The sequence below is a fragment of the Temnothorax curvispinosus genome, unplaced genomic scaffold, assembly GCF_003070985.1.
Source record: "Temnothorax curvispinosus isolate PA1 unplaced genomic scaffold, ASM307098v1 QBEX01000099.1, whole genome shotgun sequence".
Classification (NCBI taxonomy): Eukaryota; Metazoa; Arthropoda; class Insecta; order Hymenoptera; family Formicidae; genus Temnothorax; species Temnothorax curvispinosus.
The window spans coordinates 1-22555 of NW_020209879.1; the positions used below are offsets into that span (position 1 = coordinate 1).

A 22555-nucleotide genomic window follows, 5' to 3' on the forward strand; every position below is an offset into this window, starting at 1 on the left:
CGAACTTTTATTTTATTTTTCTGTAACTCTTTTGTGATTTCAGACAAATTCTAAGTCATATAAAAGTTATAAAACAGATTTAAAATCAAAATAAAGCGTAAAAACTTGGCGTGCCCGGGTGGCATTTTGATATATACATTTCGACACGTATATTCACTTTTTTTATATTTTGATAATAATTTTTTCGACCATATAAAATAAAATTTTTTGCTGTTTTTGTGATATTTATTTGACAGTTGTTAGAAACCGATAGAATAATAAAATGCATAACTCGGATTTTAATTGTTGATTGCAATTTATTAGTATGCTAAGTAGAAAGAGAAATTACGATATACTTTCTCTCTAACCAAAAATATATTTTAATTATTTTTCTAAACTAATGTAAAATATCCCTGAAAATTGATTTTATACAGAAATCATTGATTTCTCTGGAACTAATATCGTTGACAGAAATTGATGCGCGAGCAAAAATCTCGCCATAATTAACTTATTAGTAGATGTATTATGCGCACATGATCGGAACGAGTAACTTCTAAGGAGCAGGAAATCGCAAAGCTGAATCTGCTTCTCAAACAAAAAAGTTACATTGGACATATGAACACGTTCAACATACTGCCCATTATACACATCCCGGAGTGCACGTTGTCAAACTACTTCGACACTTTGACGACTGCTTAAAGATGACGGAGAATCAGACGAATGAATACGTAATCGAGTTCGATTATATTATCGTTGTTTGATGCCACACAATATTCCCGCGAAATAGGATACAATTCAACGGGCGACTCGCGAGACGGAAGTGCTCTTATACATCGCGCTTAACGAAAATCTTAATCATCTGCTAAAACATCCGTTGCTTTCCTCTTTTCTCTATCTCAAGTGGCTCATGATACGGCTTGTCCTATATGCAAATTTCGTTTTCTACGGGATTTTCTACTTTCTGCTTAATACCTATATCCTGAGCATGACTTACGAGAGTCCTCCGAATGGAAACGGAATGCAAACAGTCAGTGATAGCTTCGATCCAGTATTGAACAGTACTTTTTTAATCCGCTGCTATTCAGAGAGTTTCTTACGGTTTTTTGTTACTGTATTATAGTTGCTTTCTATCATTCGAGAGATTTTCCTATTCGCTTATACCCATCTGAAATCCATATCACTGAAAAATGAATGTCAGAACATTGGGGATAACATCCGGACTCTTCTGCAATTGTCGGTTTAATGACAACATAAGGTATAGGTATATCGAAAAATTTCATTTTTATATATTTTATATAATATTTTTACGCTCTTAAAGCTTTACGACTGCGTGGGAGCACGCATTTCATGCCCGTCAGAATCGGTCTTGCAGCCGTATATATATATATACTTTTGAGAAAACAAAATTTTATACAGATTGTTCGGTAATTTTTCGTGCAAAGCCGAAGTGTGAAGGTACTGAATGATACTGAGTATATTGACATTTCTATCACAATTATCTCACCTTTGATATTTCTTGCTATCAACAAATAAATATTACTAAATTACGTCTATCTACGTTATCAATATACCTCCCAGATAGCAAAACGTGAGTGTGCGAAATTATATTAACGTATTGCTGAAAACAGTTTTTTTTTAAATGGTTGTCACAAAAATTGGATAAACATAAATCGTAGCTAGGATTCATACTTTTTCAACAAACATATGTAAATTATTTTCATTAATAATATGTAAACTGCAGATATATACCAATGGAGCCTTGTAAGGTGTAATTGTAAGGTAATAATGTGTGCGCGCTGTAATTCACCACCCCATGGTTCTCCCGAAGTGGGAGACGGGTGATCTGAGCAAGCCCAGCATCGATCCGCGATCCGCGATGATCGACGAGACCGAGCAAAGCTCAGCCTCGTTCTCTTTCGTTCTGGGGACTCCGAGCTGACCACACTTCCGAAGGGCCCAGGCAGAGCTACCTCTGAATCCGGGCCTTGATACGGCGATAGAACTGACTGCGGAGCTCAATACAGCCCGCCCAGCATTTATCAGCGACTTGAGAAAAAGAAAGCGAGGGTCCCCGGAACAGGCGAGAGCCAACGAGGGAAGCGCAATATACTATATTCCGAGCACACAGATATGAGTACCTCACTGTCTTTAATGTAATTTTAGATCGTAACCGGCACAAGTACTTCGAGATTATAAGAATTCGAGCGCTATATATATAAACGTATCTATCTGTTATTTTATACACTGTGTGCCATTGACAAACAGATCCGTAGTATTCTTTTAAATCTAATATATACGTGTATATTTTATATATTGATGACCATCTTCGGCGTGAAGCGTAGCGAGCGGTAATTGTGAGTGAATGTATTTATTGAGCGAGTGTGCGTATGTATGAATGAGCGTGCGTACAGAAGCGGTTTCCGAAGAAAGATAGTTGTAGTCACCGGAATTCCAAATAAAACTGCGGATTCAATTAAATAAATGTTTCGTTCGATGAATGCACGTCCCTTCCAGTGAATCGAGTCATCTCATTTCATGTTGAGTAAGGTTTTAACAAAAGAGATCTTACAGCCTCTCGGCGTAAACTGTTGCTGCAAAAATGTAAAGAATATTAAATAAACCGTTGCTTAAAACAAATTTAATATTGTTGCTGAGCATTTACGAACGCAGCTTTATTACTGTTTTTTTTTACGCAAACACTCGTCACGAATTTACGGATACATTTCGTATGACAGGCGTTTTGCTATCTGGACTAGTTCAAAAGAAATTAAAAAAAAAAACTATAACAAAATCTAAGGTAAAAATTCATTAATTAAAATTAAATAGACAAGATTTTTTAAGCGAATTGAACAGTTGACAGACATCGAGAGTTTTGACGGACATTTATTAAAATTACGCTGAGTGCGGGAAATTTGAAACTAATGTTAGTTGAAAATATCGAAACAAATATAACATTCTTTGCCGTATCGGAGGGACGATGAGTTTCAGAACACTGTTAGATTGCGACTCTTTTTATTAAGAATCTAAATAAGATAACGATTACCTTAAAGACGTTCTCTCGTCCTTATACTAGAGAAAATCGATTTTCTTAGGATTTTCTTGAAACTGTGAATATACGTTAATTTAGGTGTGCTTTATGCGTGGTATAAATTTCAGTACCTCTTCCGGTATAAAAAATAAAGATTTTTTTTTAGTTTTGGCATTTTTTCCTTATAGAACTCGACGAGAGGAGCAACTTTGGTCCTCTTGGCCAACCTCGTATCTCTTACCGTTTGGCCTGGAAAACCTTTTCATTAGTAAAAGTTGAAACTTTGAGGCTCAGTATCTTTATTTTTTATACCGGAAGAGGTATTGAAATTTATACCACGCATAAAACACACCTAAAATTAACGTATATTCACTGCAGTTTCAAGAAAATCCTAAGAAAATCGATTTTCTCTAGTATAAGGACGAGAGAACGTCCTTAAGCTGATTATGACTCATACGCAGAAATTAATGGCAATCTCGATTATTCGGAAGAAGTTAATAAATATTTGTATGTCAACCCCCAAATTTGATCCGAATATTTTGAGAAAGATTAATAAATTGTTCAAAGAAGAATAGCTATATTAGAAAGTGGGGAATAGATAAAATATAGATACAAAATTTTTTAGATGACTATTCTTTTAACGCATAAGCAGCCTATTTCGTTCTAGAAGATTATCATATGCCGAAAAAGAAAAGTTAGAGTTTATTAGACGATCTAAGTAAACGTGACATAATATATGGCCGACTAAATTATTTTACACAAATCTGATGCATGTTCTTGTGTGCGTAAAAAAACGGGAGAAATCCGACTTTATATTAATTTTCAAGAATTAAACAAAAAATAGCAGTAAAAAATAATTTTTCAACTCAGCTGATGATAATTTAAATCGTCTGTGTAATAAATTTTATTTTTCCACGTTTGACTTGAAAGACGGATTTTATCACCCAGGTAGGAGAGTAACGTTTAAAGACGTTTTAATGACGTCCAATTGACGTTTAAAGACGTCAATTGAGACGTTATTAAGACGTTTGACGTCATTTGACGTTATTTTCCTACCAGGGCACATACGTAGAGTGAGTGAATAACGATCATGCGCTGTGAGAGAAATATATCCACACAGCACGGGGAGCCGGGGGAGCTACCGGAGAGCTCCCGAGCGAGGAGCCAGTTAGTGCGCGGAGGGATAGCATCACGTGTTGATCACTCTGGTCGTAACTCCAGCGACCAATACTCAGCGAAGTAGCCGCAGCCATACCAGCGCTTACGTCAATAGCAGGCACAGTACATACGCATTACGCATAGGGTCAATGCACCGTTTGTGGCCACTTTAAGGATTTTTGACGAAATAAATACGTTTTAATTAAATTCTATTTGTTATGTAACGCTTTTAACTACTTTAATATATTCTTAAGAATCTTTTAGATAAGAAACTTAAAATCAGCAAACAAATAAATTTAAATAAATATTTTAAAAATAAAAATTATATCATAAGTTCCGATTTCACCGTTTTTGGTCACCAAAACACCAGTTTTCGCCACAATAAGTACTAGTTTTGGCCACATAATGAACTGAGGTTAATTTCTAAATAAACAATTAATAAAATAGGTATATATAATAAAAATTATGATTTATTTTTACTGTTAATATTTATTTTTAATAAAATATTATATATATAGCATATCATACATAAACTTCTATCAACTAATATCGAGAATTTAAAAAATTTATCTTATGAAGGTTCATGCGTCATCAATAGGAACTTAAATTTTTTAAATTAGAATTGTAAAATAATATCAAATAAAATTGTAAAATAAAATAAAAAATAAAATAAAATATCAAAAAATTGTAAAATAAAAATATCAAAAAATTAACATTGTTTAAAATAATTCATCTAATCTATTACTATATTACTAAAATAATTCATCTAATCTATTATTTTTACTTTCTTGTTTTGTTAGCAGTTTTTAATTTTTTAGCAATTATTTCTCCCTTCCTTCTTTCTTTCTCTTGTTGCTTTTTCTTCTTTTCTATTTCCCTTTTCTTTTTTCTTTCTGCTTTTATTCTTAAATTTTCTTTTCGTTTTATCGCTAATTCTATTTTCTTTTTCTGTCTTTGCTCTAACAATAATCGCTTTTTATCCTTTTCTTTGTTTTTTAAATGTAACCAGCGATCACTTGTAATTATTGAACGTAATTGTATTTTATTTATATTTTTCTTTTTTGATGACTTTTTTACTTCAGGATAAACTAAAATGTTTTTCAAAGTTTCTTCTCTGCTGTTTGAGATTACTGATATTTGCGTTGTACAAATTTCCTGAACATTATTAGTTAAATCATTGTTTAAACAATTCTCATGCGGTTCATGGACATTTTAGTTGCAAATTATAAATGATAAAAATATAATATGTGGCATATTTAACTTTTACCTAATTTGTCCTCCAGACATGATACACAACAACCTCGGTTAATAACATCGATGTATACCCAGGTATCAAATTCCGTGTCGGAACCAGGAACAAAGACGCGAGCATGAAATCAGAATGCGAAATCCGCGCGAGGAATGCCGATCACGAACGCAAATGGCAATATAAGTGGGACCGCGAACTTCGGGATTTATCTCCACGAATTGGAGTGCATGCTTGCACGTCAACCCTCGATATCGAGCGGCTTCGATTGCGGCGCGTTGCGTCCACAGACACAACAGTCGATAACGGTGTGGATACGATGAAATACGTCGCGTCGAGCTAGATGATAAAGCTTGTTCTCTCGCAAAGGAATCATCTTTCGGAGAGTGAACGCTACGAAGACGTTGCATTTATTGTCTCTCATGAGAAAATATTTTTCCGCGCGTCTCTTTTAGATCTTGATAGAAGCTACTGACTCTGCTATTGATTCTCTTGCATCATGTATGGCAATATTAATATCGAAAAGTGTACAATCGGCAAACGCGATCTTTTCCGATATCTCTCGACCGTTTCCTGTAAACTGTCACGCGAGCATAAACGTCGACGTACAGTAACTGTGACACTTTTCGCATAAGCACGACGGTATTATTGGATAAGTTCAATGGTATCGTTATCTACAACGACGCCGTCGGGCATAAGCCGTGCTGAAGCTAGAGTCCTGATTAAGTATTCCCCCTAACTGCCAGTTAACGATCGCGACAACAGCGTCAGGAATAATTTTACGAGACAGCGTCGTGTGCAAGCCGTGCCGTATCTCTTGTCGGCTCCGCGAGGCTCCTATTCTCTCGCAGACTTTGTTCTCGAAAAGATTTAATAGCGAGGCAAAGAAAAAGGCTAAGAAACGAGGTAAATCGATCATTACAGAAAGAACACGTGTTGACTATAAATTTTCCCCATTTCTTTCCACGAAAATAAGTATGTTCTACATTACGATAATACTTCTTCCTTAAAAACACTGTTCTTCGCTTAAAATTCAGTAGGTGTTTATTTAAGATTTATTAACTCATCCTCGCGTTAATCAATTCGAAATGAAAATCACTGCCTGTGACGCGCGCCCGAGAAGCGTCGTAAAATTAGAATATCGAAACGCTATCTCACTAATTTAGTAAATAAGATGAACTTTCGAATCAAGGAACGATCTCAAGAATCGGACTCTTGTCTCGAAAGACGACAATCGCGATGGCAGACGAACTTCGCGAAAAACACGAAAGCGACACAGGGGAGAAACTGGAAGGGTTGGCTACGGCGTCCAGGTGGACAGGTTAAAGAGCATCGGAGCGTGTGGTTCGCGAACCGGTTCGGATCGATGAGATCCACAGGTGCCAGACCTAGCCTCATCCGCGCAAGCGCCCCTCTCGCACCCCCTCATGCTTTTGTCCTCCCTCCTCCGCGTGCCACCTTCCAACCCTTCGGTCTCTCCTCCACCGCAACTCCATCGTTTTAACCCTCTCCCTCCTCCCGTCCGCCCGACGTTTCTCCAGATCCGTACCCCCCCCCCCCCCCCCCTACCCCCCCCCCCCCCCCGATTCCCGTCTACGTGCAACGTGCATACTGACCGCAGAACGCGTGTAGCCGAGATACGTACGTATGGAACATGCGAACCAACGAATTAAACTTCGTTGATTCGATGGTTTGCGAAAAAAATAGTTATTTGTGTAACAAGTGTCGTAAGATGAAAATTCCCGGGTGCGGAGTTTACGCACGAGCCGAAGGCGAGTACGGTAACCGCACCCGGGAATTTTCATCTTTACACACGGCTTACACTCCCTATTTTATGTTGCAAGTGCCTGGAAAGTGGTCTATCACGCACGCGTAGCGTGCGTAATGGGGCACTTTTCATGCACGTGTTGCATAAAAGCCTTAAACCATATTATTAACCCTCAGGGTACACACTGGGTTAGCGTAACCCAAGCGAATTTTGAAAGTAGCGCCATTTCAAAGGAAGTGAATGGTGGGGGTCCGTACCGGGGAGAAAAATCTTTGAGGTAGCTACTTACTATGAGCGCCAAGGGGCAGCGTCAGTCTACGCTTGGTGCTCAAGTTATACGATTTTGAAAATTAAACTCGGGTAGTCTACACCCAGTCCGTACGGAACGTTAAAAAATCCGTGTTAAAAAAAAAATTTGTGTTTTTCAAGTATTTGCTGCAGTAGTTTTTTTTAGTATTTTGGTATGTATAATTTACTATTTGTAATATACTTTTGTGCATTCTAACCTCAAAATGGATGCTCTGTAGCATACCGGCATAACGTATCCGTGCATGCATGTTAATATTATTTCAATTTTTGTTATTTATTTAATATATACTAATCAACAACATCCAAAAGAACTATTTTTACTTTAAGATATTTTTTTTTGCGTTATTTCGATAAATCAAGCAAGTAACGTTATATCGCTATCGCAAAAAAACGGGTTTCATAGTTCAAAAAAAAAAAATACTTTTTGGAATAGATCAAAAAACGAATTCAGCCATTTCAAAGAACAACTTTTTAACTTTCAAACGCGACTTAAAAAATGTCGACATCTTTTTTTTTCATAAAGTTATGCAATTTAAAAGAAAAAGTGAATTTTTATGAAAATTTTTTGAGAATGGTTTACATTTTCAAATGTATCTTTGTTTAAACAAGTAATGTAATAAATCTATCAACGCCATTGTATTTTTGAGAAAATTTCCGATCCAAAGAAAAAAAAATTGTTTTAATTGACAAATTACAGCCCGATATACAGTCAATCAAAGTCGCCGGGTTAGGCTAACCCATGTCCGTACGAAACGTAACTTTTTTAAAGTCTGTACCCTGAGGGTAAAAACTGAATAATATTTGAATATCGAATGGAGTTTGCTCTTTAGCACTGACGTAGTCAACTGACTTATTGTATAAATTTTAATATTTACACTAATAGAACATATAACTTACTCTTACACTATGTAAAAATCATCATTTATTTTTTTATTTAATTTTCCGATAATTTTATAACCAATTATTAATGATAATTTTTCGGTTGCTACATTGATTAGAGCAGCCGGGTAAGAGCCTCCTTAAGCGACAGGCCGACGAAGACATATCTGGCCATTCTGGTCAGGACAAACTACCCCGCGTAGAAACCGACACTCAGCCACAAGGTAAGTTCAATACTTCCAATCGTTTTTAATGCCTAGCCGAGACGGTAGAATTTATTGAGAGAGATGAGGAGGATCACTTATTGTTAGTACATTCAAATAACGAGCATGTGAGTAAAGATAGCAGATTAACTTTAATATTATACGAGAGCTTAATAAAAAACTAGCTACATGTACAGATGGTCTCAAGTAAGCAGATGTTCGTTGAGGCAGCTGATCTGATAAATTAAAATAATTCCTCCTCTTTCTCCTCTAAAGATTTGCTTGTGGAATGCCGCCAGCATTAACAACAAAGAACTAGAATTAAATTATTTCATTTGCTCCAACAATATCGATATAGCTTTAATTACGGAAACGTGGCTGCATCCTAGCACTAAATTAAATTTCTCCGGTTTTGATATCATACGTTCGGATGTTGCTCGTGTCAAAGCAGGTGGAGTGGCAATTATAATTAATAAATCCTTACGCTATATACCACACCCTTCCTATCCCAGATGTTGATGGATGCGAAATATTGCTAATAAAGCTGCTGTCTGGCGTTAATATGATTCTGGGAGTCACGTATATTTCTCCCAACGTTAAATTTGAGCTCGATAAGCTAGATGTAATTTTAAAAAATAATTCGTATGGTAAAATATTGATTGACGGTGACTTTAATGCCAAGCATCGTAATTGAAATAACTTTTGTAATAATAATAGAGGCATCAAACTGCTGAACTATGCAAACTAAAATAACCTAAATATCATGCATAGTTCTACCTTCACATAAGGCGCCCCGTAGACGCCCTTCCAACATCGATTTGTTTCTAGCAAAAAATCTGAATTGCGATTTTACGTGTGTTACAGCAAACGAGCTATCTTCCAATATCACCTTCCCATTCTATTAAACCTAGAAAATTCGAAAATTAAGAGAAAATTTAATCAATCACATAAGGTCAACTGGGAAGGTTTTAAGCTTGCTACAAGTAGATGGAGGATTAGACATAGCTTGCAAAATCAGGAATCGATAGATTCTTGCATCCATTGCAGCAGTTTCTCTGATGCCTTGCGAGAGTCCACCGAGGTACAAAATCATAACTTTAACTATGTTACTTCAGATCCTAACGTAGCTTCAGAAATTAACAAGCTTATCAAACTTTGCAACTACTATCGTGGAAAATATCAGCATCTTGACACTGACAAATATAAACTTTATCGTAATATTTTTAACAATATTATCCAAAACAAATTTAATAAAGCTAAAAACAAAAAATGGTCTGAACGTTTAAAAAAAACAAAAATTAGTGATAATAGCTGGGGGCTGTGGAGGTCGCTACAAAAAAATAAAACTCCTGCACCACCATTCGATCTTGGAAATAACTCGTTTGCTTATAACCCGAAAGAAAAAGCCGAACTATTGGCGCAAAACTTTCAAAAAGTTTATCAAGATGCAGACAGTCTTATATCTCCATACGAAAAAGTAGTAATTCAATATGTTGAATTATTAGATGAAAAAAGACGGCGCCTCAATGTGATCTAAAATTTATTACGCTTCGCTTAATTTTTGACATCATAAAATCTTTTCCTAATAATAAAGCTCCTGGCTCGGATAAGGTCACTACTGAATGCTCAAAAAATCTTCATATAAAATTGTAATTCAGATCTATTACATAATCTTAAATTCATTTCGATTGTTTTATTTTCCTTCGTGTTGAAAGACAGCAAAAATACTTGCATTTCCTAAGCCGCAAACTTCACCGGCTAATTACAGACCCATTGGCCTTTTAAGTTCTTTAAGCAAAGTATACCAGAAGGTTTTACTTACGCAGATTGATGCCTTTTTATCAGAGAACAACATAATAAATCAATGAACAATTTGGCTTAAGGCGCGCCACTCAACCATACAACAATTACTGAGAGTTGCCGAATTTTTTGCTTTGGAGATTAACAAAAAGCGAAGCTCAGCCATGGTATTACTAGACATACAAAAAGCCTTTGATTCTGTCTGGCACAAGGCCTTGTTATATAAATTAAATACTCTCAGCATGCCGGAATATCTGATTAAAATAATTCGTTCATATCTAAAAGATCGCAAATTTATAGTAAACTTTGAGGGTGAAACATCATCTATTTGTGACGCTATCTCTGGAGTCCCTCAGGGCTCTATCTTGGGGCCCATTCTATTTAATATTTTCATAAATGATATTCCCAAGGACCCTATATAAGACCAAACTCGCTGTCTGACGATACTGCCGTTTACACCTCCTCCTGGAGTCCGGCTTTACTCGTCAGCAGAAACATGTTGATGCCATCGTTCAATTCTTTAGAAGTTGGAAGATGGCTATCAATAATGAGAAAACCGAGGCTATAATAATTACTCGTAAAAAATTTCCTAGAACTCCACCAAAAAAAATGTCAAGTTTTAGGGTTCCTTGGACCTCTAAGGTGAAATATCTCGGCATTAACATTGACGCAAGTTTAAATGGAAACCGGCAATCGAGGATAGAGTAAATAAAACTTAGGGAGCTCTTAGAAAATTATATCCTCTTATTAATAAATCAAGTAAACTTAAAACGGATTATAAACTATTGCTTTACAAGACTTGTGCCAAATCAGTGCTACTTTACGCGGCACCGGTCTGGGCAGCAACTCATAAATCTTATATTAAACGCATACAAAATGTGCAAAACAAATTTCTTCGCATCATCCTAAATCTCCTCAAATTACGCATCACACAATTGCACATTCAAACTCAGAGTCATTCAAGATATGATACATAAAGCGTATAATCATGATCATGATAATCCTCTCATCAGTAATACGGGCAATTATAACACGAAGGGTATTCGGATCCTCTAACCATTAGATGTAAACTCCCGAAACACTTCTTAGACTCGGTGTAGCTCACACGCAATTTCTGTCTTCCCCATTCCTTTTCCTTTTCTTTCGTCCTCTAAGCAAAATTTGAATTATTGTTAATGGGTTTTTTGCAAGTTTTTTCCCAATTCTCAGACTCGGAAATCAAACGTGCTTTCCATAACCTATTTTATATGTACAACACTAACTATCTTATGTTTTATGCAGGTAATAGGCTCGTCCCTGGGTACTGCGAATTACAATAAAAGGATCCTAAAAAAAAAAACGTGCAGAAAAGAAGAACTGAGAATTTTCTCCGGCGCCCCGCATCTCCAATTGCTAATAAGCTCCAGTATTTGCTTGCTAAAGAAGGGTACGGGTACCAGTACAACAGTAAGAACTTAACAGTCCTTCACTTAGCAGCAATAAAGGGCTAACGTGAAAGAAAATTGAGCAGAAATTTCCGAAAATGGGAACGAAGCTACCGGTTTTCTTTGAATACTTGGTGAAAAGAGCAAAAGTCGCGAATAAGAACATTAAGAACTCATACGACCTCATGTGTGGCGTACGTTTTAAGTATGACGATGAATCCAGTGATTATTTCTTACCGAATAAGTATAGATTTATGTATCCCGATAAAAACATAATTATTAAGTATGACGATGAAGGCAATATTGTTGAGGTAGACGATAACTTAATTGTTAAGTATGCTGATGATGACTGTATTATTGCTAAGTATGGCGATAAAGACTTAAATTTTTGGTATCACGATAACTGCTTTATTATGAAGCATGACGATGAAGGCCTGTCTGTGACGGTTGACGATAAAGGCATTATGTATATTCATTCTGACAATGGGGACGAGATCACAATTAACGAGATTGAGATTGACGATGGAGAGATTAGTGAGACGAAAGTGGTCCTAGACATCGCGTGTAACCCAAAACTTAATCATCTGCTAAAACATCGGTTGGTCTCGTTTTTTCTCGATCGCAAATGGTGCAAGATAAAACATATATTGTACACGTATATTGCCTTTTATATGATTTTTCACATTCTCCTGTGTGTCTATATCAGGACTTACAAGAGTACTCTTTCAATCCCGTGCTATCTCCTATGGTTTTTTGTTACCCTATTGTGGTTGCTTATCACCATTCTGGAGATTCTGCTATTCGCTTGCTGTTCTTGCCGTTACTTATTAATGAATTGGAAAAACTGGCTACGGGTTGTTCTGATTATATTTACCCCCTTTTTATTATTTGACGCGGGAGCATGGAGTTACGTCGTGGTAGACTTATTGTCTGCCTTAGTACTGACAACTCTGATCAGCCATCATCCGAAAATATCTATCAACATTGAAATGTTTTGGATAATTTGTCGTAAATGCGTGTGCTTACTTTTATCGTATTCGTTTCTTATCGCCGCGTTTGGCTTAACTTTCTACATACTCTTTGGGAACAATAAACATTTTTTTAATCTCGGGGACACGTTCTTCAAAACACTCATCATGGTATTTATAAGCGAATTCAACACCAACGATATCCCGGTCGACTCACATCCCGTTTTGAGCCCCATTGTGTTAGTGCTGTTTGCTTTCTTCATTTTTGTATTGGGCAAAGTCAGTAACACCGAAGAAATTCGGTCTGAAGCTGAACTGAACGGACTCAAATCTCGATTACGCCTGATCGTCTATCTCGAAAACATAGCATACGGCGAACCGTTCACTTGGCTCAATTGGTTCAGCCGCGGAAATTTGTGTTTGTTACGATGGAAACCCTTCAGCTTTCTCATTAACAGAATAGTTGAGGTTACGTATTATTCGCAATTTTTTTCTAACAACTTTATGAACATCAAATTGTGCGTGTGTTATAAAATGGATTCTAATACACCTAAAAATACTGAAGAAGTACGTATGATTTTTTGTAGACACGAGGTGTGTAATAACATTCAAAACCTGAAAGTTTTCCCGCGTGAATATGAATGTATTTACATGGAAGATGTTAAGACAGGTCATCGCATATCAAATACGCGTCAAGCGTATGCGTATTCCGATCTAGTGCGATGTGTGTCGAACGCGGCACTTCGGGGGTGCATTCGGGGAGCACGCTATTAGCACAATTATCGTCCAAAACTGTTCGAGGAGACGCTTTGTGGCGCTGTGATATACGATGATGACGTCACTGTAAAGGCAGCGTGACGTCATCACTCGCGCTATTTTCGCTATTATTTTCGAGGTGAGGCACGAAATACTATTGGCGCTTAAGCTGCGTTCGGGCAGCTTGCTATCGCTGTCGCGCTATTGGCTCTTCGAACGAAGTTCATAGCGTTTGCGTTTATAGCGTTAATAGCGTCTCCCCGAATGCACCCCGGATGAGCGGGCTCGGGGAGCCTCCGAGCCGCGAGCGCGGCCATACTGTACATACATGCAGTCGCAAGCGAACTACCGTATAGATAACACGCTAATTTTGAATAAAAGCATTTATTTGATACGACGAGTTACTCTATTCCTGAAAAGGAAACTCCTGCTTCTTTCTTTCCACGGTGCCTCAACAGAAGATAGGACACTCTGAAAAAATAATAAGATATAAAGTCGAAATAGTATAAAATTAAATATGTGTTAGAGCGTGTTAGGAAGCACGTCCGCATAACACGATTGCGGAGAACACAATGAGTAAGGACATAAATAATTTAAAACCAGTGAAGATTAACTACCTATTATTTTGTCGTAAATTGTTGTTAAATTTTCCGTGTTTTTCTGTAGGTTTATTGCTTGTGTGTGTTTTTTAATAAAAAACATCTCCGCAATCTCTCTCTTTTTAACGTTTTGCTCTCTATGTAATATTCTCGTTCCCGACCAATCAAATTCGTGATTAAATTCAAGCTGATGTTGGCTTATTACCGAATGATTACTAACGTGTTTCCTAATATCAGTTTTATGTTCTTTAATTCGAGTTTCAAGGTGTCTCTTCGTTTGTCCTACATATGTAGCATTACGGTCTAGGCCCTAGGCAGTCAATTTTATAAACCAATTCAATTTGTTTTATGTAACCGACAAGTTAACCGAGATAAAAGACAATTTGAAAAATCTTTTCAAGCTCATTTTAATTTAATAAATGATAGAAATATAAACTTCGGAAAAGCAATGGTGAAAAAACGAAAGTGTCGGACTGTCGATTCCATCGTATGCCCATCGTAGCATGTAATACATTAGTCTATATTGCCAACTAGATTTGTTGATGGTTCTTGATCATGATGTGGAATGTCAGATAATATGCGAGAATATCAAAATCGTTAGCGCTCCATTTTCCAAGGTAGAAGTCGCAGGCTTTGAGGACTTCGTTCAATTGTCGAATTTTGTTTTTAACTTGAAAGCGAATTGTCGTAAACAGTGCAAAGCGAGGTATGGAGCGCACGCAAGATATGTATCATAAATTTTAGTATCCGAAAGCGGACCAAACGCGTGAGCGAGATACCGAACCGCGTACCGATAAGAGACAGGCTTAAAGTTAATAAAGAGATTTTTAACGGACAACTCTTAAATTTATTTAGATACAAGTATATATTTACGCAGTTATTTACAGATAACTATAGTTATTCCTATAGGAATCGCAAATTAAAGTCGCGGCGAGAGAAGCAATAAGTCTAGCGGTCATTTGCTCATAAATAAGCTATCCGCCGAATACCATCTCAATCCTAAGATGGCTCTAATACATTTATTCCCGGTTATAATTTCGGCTTTATAATCGCTACGAGAATGATAATGAAGTTTTAAGGCAATCTTGAACATACCGCCCGCCTCATCAAAACCGCTGATAAACTAAGATATTATTATATTATATTATTTTCAACACACAATTAATTCGCAAGTGTGTCGTTGACACGCGCGATTTACGTCACGAGCGACTTATAATGGTTGCGATCCGATTCACGCTCAGAGAGTTGTATATAAGCATCATTCTGTCTTTGTTGCACATCGAATATCAAACGAAGATAGAGCAATGCTTACAACACTGTGAGCGTAAATCGGACCGCAGCCCATATGTGCGCCACAACACAACATTGCGTGCACGGATTTAAATGTCTTGGAATTAAAAAAGATCTCGTTGACATGTGTATATTTAATCCCTGTACATACGTGTCAACGTCAAGCAGTACGATATCGTAAATGACAAATACAACTAGCTCGTAGCGAGTCTGTAAATCTGTAAATCATGATAAATATATTGTGCCATCTTGAGAATTAATCCTAATATAATGAAGCAAGCTGAACAGATTAATTTGGATAAGAATCAAGTATTGGATAATGAGAAGATAATGATGGAGTTGACCAAGCTGCGGGAGTAATTGGCGGCGATGGAAGTTGCTTTGAATACGATTTTAAAAAGCTCACCATTGATAATATAAAATAGCAATATAAAAAATACAATGGAATTCGTGAGAAAAAGTTGATACGTGTGTATTTGAAAAGTTACTATATATATAAAAAACATTAACATGTATACATGAGATGTTTAAATTCATTCTTTACATATTCTACTGTTTAACAGACTTATAAAATGTCTTACCCTTTTCAGATTACTACATAGAACTCACAAAACTTAATTTTATAAATTATAATATCAAACAATACTGCCAAGTATATGTTAATTTTATTATAAGCGGTTTAACTTGTTAGCTACATGTAAATTATATCATTAAATTCAATACAATCCTAAACGAAATAAATTTATCTAAATACACGATATACAAATGTCTGGATGTATCGTTGCATACGATTTATATAATATATAACGAATGTTTTCACAATACATCTTTCAAAATTATCATTTTATAATTTGTATATATAATTTTTGTGTAACTCTAAGTAAATCTTTAATGATTATGTGAGGTCTATTTATAATATAACTCTATTTATAATGAGATTTTTTAAATATAATTTATACGAACAAAAGATAGATTGTAGTAAATATGTTGAAATTTATATCATCTCCATCTTTCATGCGTGCATGCGTACGTCTGCATCACCTGCATGTGCATGTACGCATAAATGAGAAATAATATATTACTAGATGTATCTTGCTGCGTGACGGTCTTTTCTCTCCCTCGACGTATTAGTATGTCGGTGTAAAACATGTTGAAGTCAAGTCTAATTCAAACATAAATAATTTAAAAATGAATTAGTAGATATATAATTTTATATCAATTGTGTAAGAAAAAAAGAAAGATGCGTAAAGATTATATAAATAGAATTCTTACCGACATAACACATTAAGTAATTTCTCATTGTTATTATCACAACCCAAATCACAAATTCAATCTAGAAAATCAATCGTGTCAATACTTTAGTAAATCTTTCATCTAATGGTACGATTGTTTCTTCGAAACTTCCTGTTCCATCTTTCGCTATAGAACTGTTTTCAATCTATGAAAAAATACAGTCAATTAATATATTATAAGCGTGTACATATATGTTACATAAATTAAAATAAAAAGCATTTTTTTTAAGTAACAGAAATGTGATATATAATGAAGCCTTATTTAAATGATGATATATAATAATGCAGCAATAAACTATTATCACCATGCCTTTTATGATTAACTATACAAATATAATGATTTTCTTCTTTGGAAACTAAATATAAATAATAATATGTATTATTATAATTCTAGAGGATAATTTGCATTTATAATAACACTTAAATATTTTTTTTAGATATGTAAATTTTCAACTTATGATTAGGTATTTGTTGTTTGACCAAGTAATAAAATAGCAAATGTTTAAGATACAATAATGTTGCATTATACAAAACGTATGTTGTAAAAATACTTACTTCAAGTCCATGCTCTTTAAAAAAATATCAAGAAATTATCATTCCACAAATTGAAAGCTAATAAAATCTACAATTCTATTCTTTTTTAATTTGTAATAAGTAAGAGTAACTCTTGCTCACTCTAGAAATAGGAAGATATAACTTATAATTTTCTAATCAAAACAAAAATTTTATAACCAAAGATAATTTTAGACATTATCAGAAAACTACAATGCACACATTTTATACATACAAATATACTTTATATATTCCTAATTTTTATACTTACTTCATCTTTAGCTACATCTTTATAGAATGTGTATATTAGCAGACTGTTGTATTATTTACTTACGTTTACATAATAAAAATTTAAAACATGACACAATTACATAACATCCAAGTACAGTCTTATACAGAGATGCATTGAAACCTTTAATTCTTCCTATTTGCATTAAGAACATATAATGCAATATATATACAAGTGTGTTCGCTAAATATTAGAATGCAAAAAATCTCTGTATATATTAGACGTTAATATTTGTAAAATGGTTCCACACCCCATGTAAGTTGGGAATAATAAATAAATATAAATATATATATATGTATATCAGTCACATGTTCTTAATAATATAATTAAATGAAAAAATGCCTTGTTTGCAAAGAAATGCTTCATGATTCTAGGACTGCAGAGATAATTCGGGTGAGCTTAAGGGGCTTCCCTAGTGTAACAGGGCCTAAAAATGAATGATTTTTAAAAGGAAAACGACAAAACCAATTGATGAACAACTTTTCCCACATATTTTACTATTTTTCAAGAATGCATACAAATTTTTTCAAAATTTTATATCTGTTATTAAGCCCGTGCCAGCTATTTTTTTGGAGCGCCGCGAAAAAAACGGTGACCACGATTGCAGCCGTTGTAGTTATCTGAAACAAAAAGGCAAAAGGATTCTTAATCTACTTGAGTGTGGCTATAAGTAGTCTGAAGCAGAATCATGAAAAAATATTGAAAATTTAAAAAATTATAGCGATTATAATTATTTTAATAATTATTTTAAATAAAATTTAAAAAATTATAGCGATTATAATTATTTTAATAATTATTTTAATAATTATAATCGCTATAATTTTTTAAATTTTCAATATTTTTTCATGATTCTGCTTCAGACGATAGCCACACTCAAGTAGGTTAAGAATCCTTTTGCTTTTTTGTTTCAGATAACTACAACGGCTGCAATCGTGGTCACCGTTTTTTCGCGCCGCTCCAAAAAAATGGCTGGCACGGGCTTAATAACAGATATAAAATTTTAAAAAAATTTGTACGCATTTTTGAAATATAGTAAAATATGTAAGAAAAGTTGTTCATCAATCGGCTTTGTCGTTTTCTTTTTAAAAATTATTCATTTTAGGCCCTGTTACACTAGGGAAGCCTCTTAAGTAATCGACCGAATATCCACCATGATGTAAAACAACAATAATAACGAAAATGTTTTTCTCATATCCACTATATTTGACACATTGGGTCGCATTACACAATTCGATATGTTAAAAAAATGCTGAATAATAATTATTTAATATCAACGTAATTTTTACCTGTAATTTTTTCTATAAAAACATTACAGGTGTTCTAGCTCAGTGAAACGAACTCTGTGGGAGCTTGTTTTGTAATTTTATAAGCTCTCCGGAAGCTCAAAAATATAAACTTCCTAAGAGCTTGTTTTGTCGAATTTTGTAAGCTCTCGGGAGTTCAGCAAAATGAACTCCCTGGGAACTTAATCGGAGCTTTGCGCTGTGTGAGTATATATTGTTGCGTGCCCCAATGCGAGATGTGAGTAGCGAAATAATGGACGGAGCTCTCCGTTCAACTCACACGGAAGACGGTCTTTATAAGCTTCTCCTCTATGATGCGCAGACAGTGTCCAGTGAGTCGTTCCTTCGATGAGTCGTCCCTTACAATTAATTCAGACTTAGCTTTCTGCAGAAGAGAAGAATTGAGAATTCTCTTCGGCGCCCCGCATCTATAATTGCTAAGTTTCAGTATTTGCTTGCTGGAGAAGGGTACAGGGTAGCAGTACAACAGTAAGAACTTAACAGTCTTTCATTTGGCAGCAATAAAGGGCTAACGTAAAAGAAAATCGAGCAGAAATTGCCGAAAATGGGAAAGGAGCTATCGGAAAAGTTACCATTTAAAAGCGAAAACTGGAAAAGAGACGCGCAAGCAGTCCTCGAGGACAGTTTAAAAAACAGAAACGAGACAAGTTTTCTGACGTATGTGGAGGATATTCAGGGAGAGATTCCTCCTTGTTTGGTTGAGAATCTGCTAACGATATCCGCACAACATAATTGGCAAAAAGCCGTAAAAGCAATTCTAAACAGATTTGAAAAAAAGCATGGACAAGGAACCAATTCGTACTTAAGCGTCAAAGAAGCCGCACGTACGGCTGTTCAGAATGGTCGTTATGTTATTTTTGAGGAATTGCTGAAAGTGGAACCCGAGATATCCCACCATCTAATTCTAAGCGTCTGCCTGAAGTTGGGAGAGCCAAGAAAACGAGGAGTCAACGATACGTTACTACGTTCGAATCTGAAAACGTGTCTGGAGATGATCTTGAAACAAATTAACGTGGATGTCTGTTGCATTGACAGTGAGTATATTATAATAAATGTCATAAATATCGCAGAAACTAGCTCTTTTTGACAACATAAGTAGATTATTTTTCACTTTTCGAGACTTTTCTTTCTGAAAACAGTTTCACTCTGATTGTAAATTTCTAATTTTGAAGAAAAAGGTAACACGCTGTTGAATTACGCGGCTATAAGAGCAGACAATTGCAAAGCAATGAGTCTGCTTTTCAAACGAGGCAGTTACATTGGACGAATAATTGCAATGTTAGTTGCTGTTAGTTGCAGACATTTCGTCAGTCTTATCGGCCTACTTCGACGACTGCTTGAAGAAGATAAGGAACCAAACGAAAGAAGACGTAATTGAGTACGACTATAGTTGCTTGATGTCACACAACATTTTCTCAATACAGAATACAACTCATCGAGGGACTTGCGAAACGGAAGTGTTCCTAGACATCGCGCGTAACAAAAATCTTAATCATCTGCTAAAACATCCGTTGCTCTCGTCCTTTCTCTATCAGAAATGGTGCAAGATACGACATATATTGTACACGAATATTGGCTTCTATGGGATCTTCTACTTTTTGCTGAATACCTATATCCTGAACATGATTTACGAAAGTTCTCCAAATGAAAACGGAACGCAAACGGTCAATGACAGTTTCGACGTGATTTTGAACAGTACTCTTTTAATCCGCTTCTATCCAGAGAGTCTCCTGTGGATTTTCGTTATCGTATTGTGGTTGCTTTTCACCATTTGGGAGATCCTTCTATTTGCCTGCTGTCCTCGCCGTTACTTGATGAATTGGGAAAACCGGCTACAGGTTGTGCTGATTATATTTACCCTCATTTTATTATGTGGCGCGGGAGCATGGAGTCGCGTCGTGGTAGTCTTATTGTCTGCCTTAGTGCTGACAACTCTGATCAGCCAACATCCGAAAATATCTACCAACTTTGAAATATTTTGAATAATTTCTCGTAATTACGTGTACTTACTTTTACCGTATTTGGTTCTCATCATCGCGTTTGTCCTGACTTTCTACATAGTCTTTGAGAACAAGAGACATTTTTCTAATCCCGGGGACTTGCTCTTCAAAACGCTCATCATGGTATTCACAGGCGAATTCAACTCCAACGATATCCCGGTCGACTCACATCCCGTTTTGAGCCGCATTGTATTAGTGCTGTTTGCTTTCTTCATTTTTGTATTGGTCAATGTAATTAACGGTCCAGCAGTCAGTAACACTGAAGAAATTCGATCTGAAGCTAAACTGAACGGACTCGTCTCTCGAATACGCCTGATCGTTTATCTTGAAAACATAGCATTCGGCAAACCATTTAGTTGGCTCAATTGGTTCAGCCGCGGAAATTCGTGTTTGTTACGATGGAATCCCTTCAGCTTCCTTACTAAAAGAATTTTTTGGTTTCCGCATTATTTGGAAAACGATAAAATCACTTTCTTTCACGACTACAGAATCCCCGTTGAGCAATCGGGAAATATAATTAAAAAAGGTGAACGTATTAGTTCTAATAAAAATCAACCGTCACATATCAAGAAGATAAAAACCACTTTGAATAAGCAACAAGAAAAATTAACCGAGATAAACGACAATTTCAAAAATCTCGTAAGAAAGATTGGGTTACGCAAACTGCGCGCCAAGTGTCGGTTTTGAAACACAGTTTCTGCGTCTAAAGCCGAAATAGTATACACGTAATTAAATTGATTAATTAATTAAATTAATGTAATATAATAATTTCATAACATTGTCCGCTGCATATAACTTGTATATTATTTTATATAAATCTCATGAAATAAAATTTATTTTATATGTATATATTATTTTACTGTTTTATACATATACATATGTACATATATAAAACACATACTAAATTTTGTTACATATGTCGATTTGATTGGAAATGTTAAATTCCATACAATTCGACAAGATATAGTGATAGACAATCGTGATAGATAATTGTATGATTTATTAATATATTGTTGCAAATATCATTGCACAATTTATATAATGCATTATTGTGCATTTATATAATGCATTACTTATTGTAAGCGAATAAATTTGACAAAAACGAATCAGCTTCCCGGAACCAGAGGTACATCCGAATATATAATTGAGCCCGTATTCCCCCCCCCCCCCACATTCGAGGACGTAGATACACTGAGGGCCTATTCTGTAACTCTTAAAGACAGTTTCGTTCTATTGTCGTTGCGCAGCTTTTTTATCATATATAATATATGCGCAACACAAATTGTTCATTTACATTAATTTATATAATTATCAAGCGACGCGGTAGCGTCGCGACGCCGAGTACATGAAAAATTGACTTGTAAATTGACTGATGACCGAGTTGTTGCCTACATTCAGGGGCATATTACCGCGGCGCTACCAAGTAGCTTTACCGGAATATTCATTTTATTCGTGCTTTTGATTAAAATATCTCGGAAACGAAAGCCCTAATGAAAATCTAATAAATTTTTATATTTATAACGTTATTAAACCATAATGTTTGCACTGCTCATGTATGAGCATGTTAGAATGCATGTTAGAATGCCGTGTAACGTAGGTGCGACGTACGTTGGCCGCACACGAATTTATCTCTCGTGAGGTCTGCTGCTGTTATATTAGACACAATAAGACGTCGCATCATCTTCTCGAATTAACCTACGATAATCCATAT

At 35.5% G+C, this 22555-nt stretch overlaps 2 protein-coding genes across 2 annotated transcripts; both read left to right on the top strand.

Annotated features, from left to right (window-relative positions):
* The first annotated feature begins 8135 nt into the window (after window positions 1-8135).
* Window positions 8136-13574, top strand: LOC112456888. Its single transcript, XM_025019715.1, has 2 exons — window positions 8136-8591; window positions 11652-13574. Exon 2 carries the CDS (start codon window positions 11893-11895, stop codon window positions 13534-13536), a length of 1644 nt encoding a protein of 547 aa, XP_024875483.1. The 5' UTR covers window positions 8136-8591; window positions 11652-11892; the 3' UTR covers window positions 13537-13574.
* Window positions 13575-18599: 5025 nt separating this feature from the next.
* Window positions 18600-21564, top strand: LOC112456810 (transient receptor potential cation channel protein painless-like). Its single transcript, XM_025019602.1, has 2 exons — window positions 18600-19878; window positions 20138-21564. Exons 1-2 carry the CDS (start codon window positions 19389-19391, stop codon window positions 20824-20826), a joined length of 1179 nt encoding a protein of 392 aa, XP_024875370.1. The 5' UTR covers window positions 18600-19388; the 3' UTR covers window positions 20827-21564.
* Window positions 21565-22555: the final 991 nt, after the last annotated feature.

Coding starts and splice junctions, on each gene's coding strand:
- LOC112456888 (XM_025019715.1), top strand. CDS start 11,893: ATGGGAACGAAGCTACCGGTTTTCTTTGAATACTTGGTGAAAAGAGCA.
- LOC112456810 (XM_025019602.1), top strand. CDS start 19,389: ATGGGAAAGGAGCTATCGGAAAAGTTACCATTTAAAAGCGAAAACTGG. Junction 19,879..20,137: donor GGATGTCTGTTGCATTGACA/GTGAGTATATTA, acceptor AGTTGCTGTTAG/TTGCAGACATTTCGTCAGTC.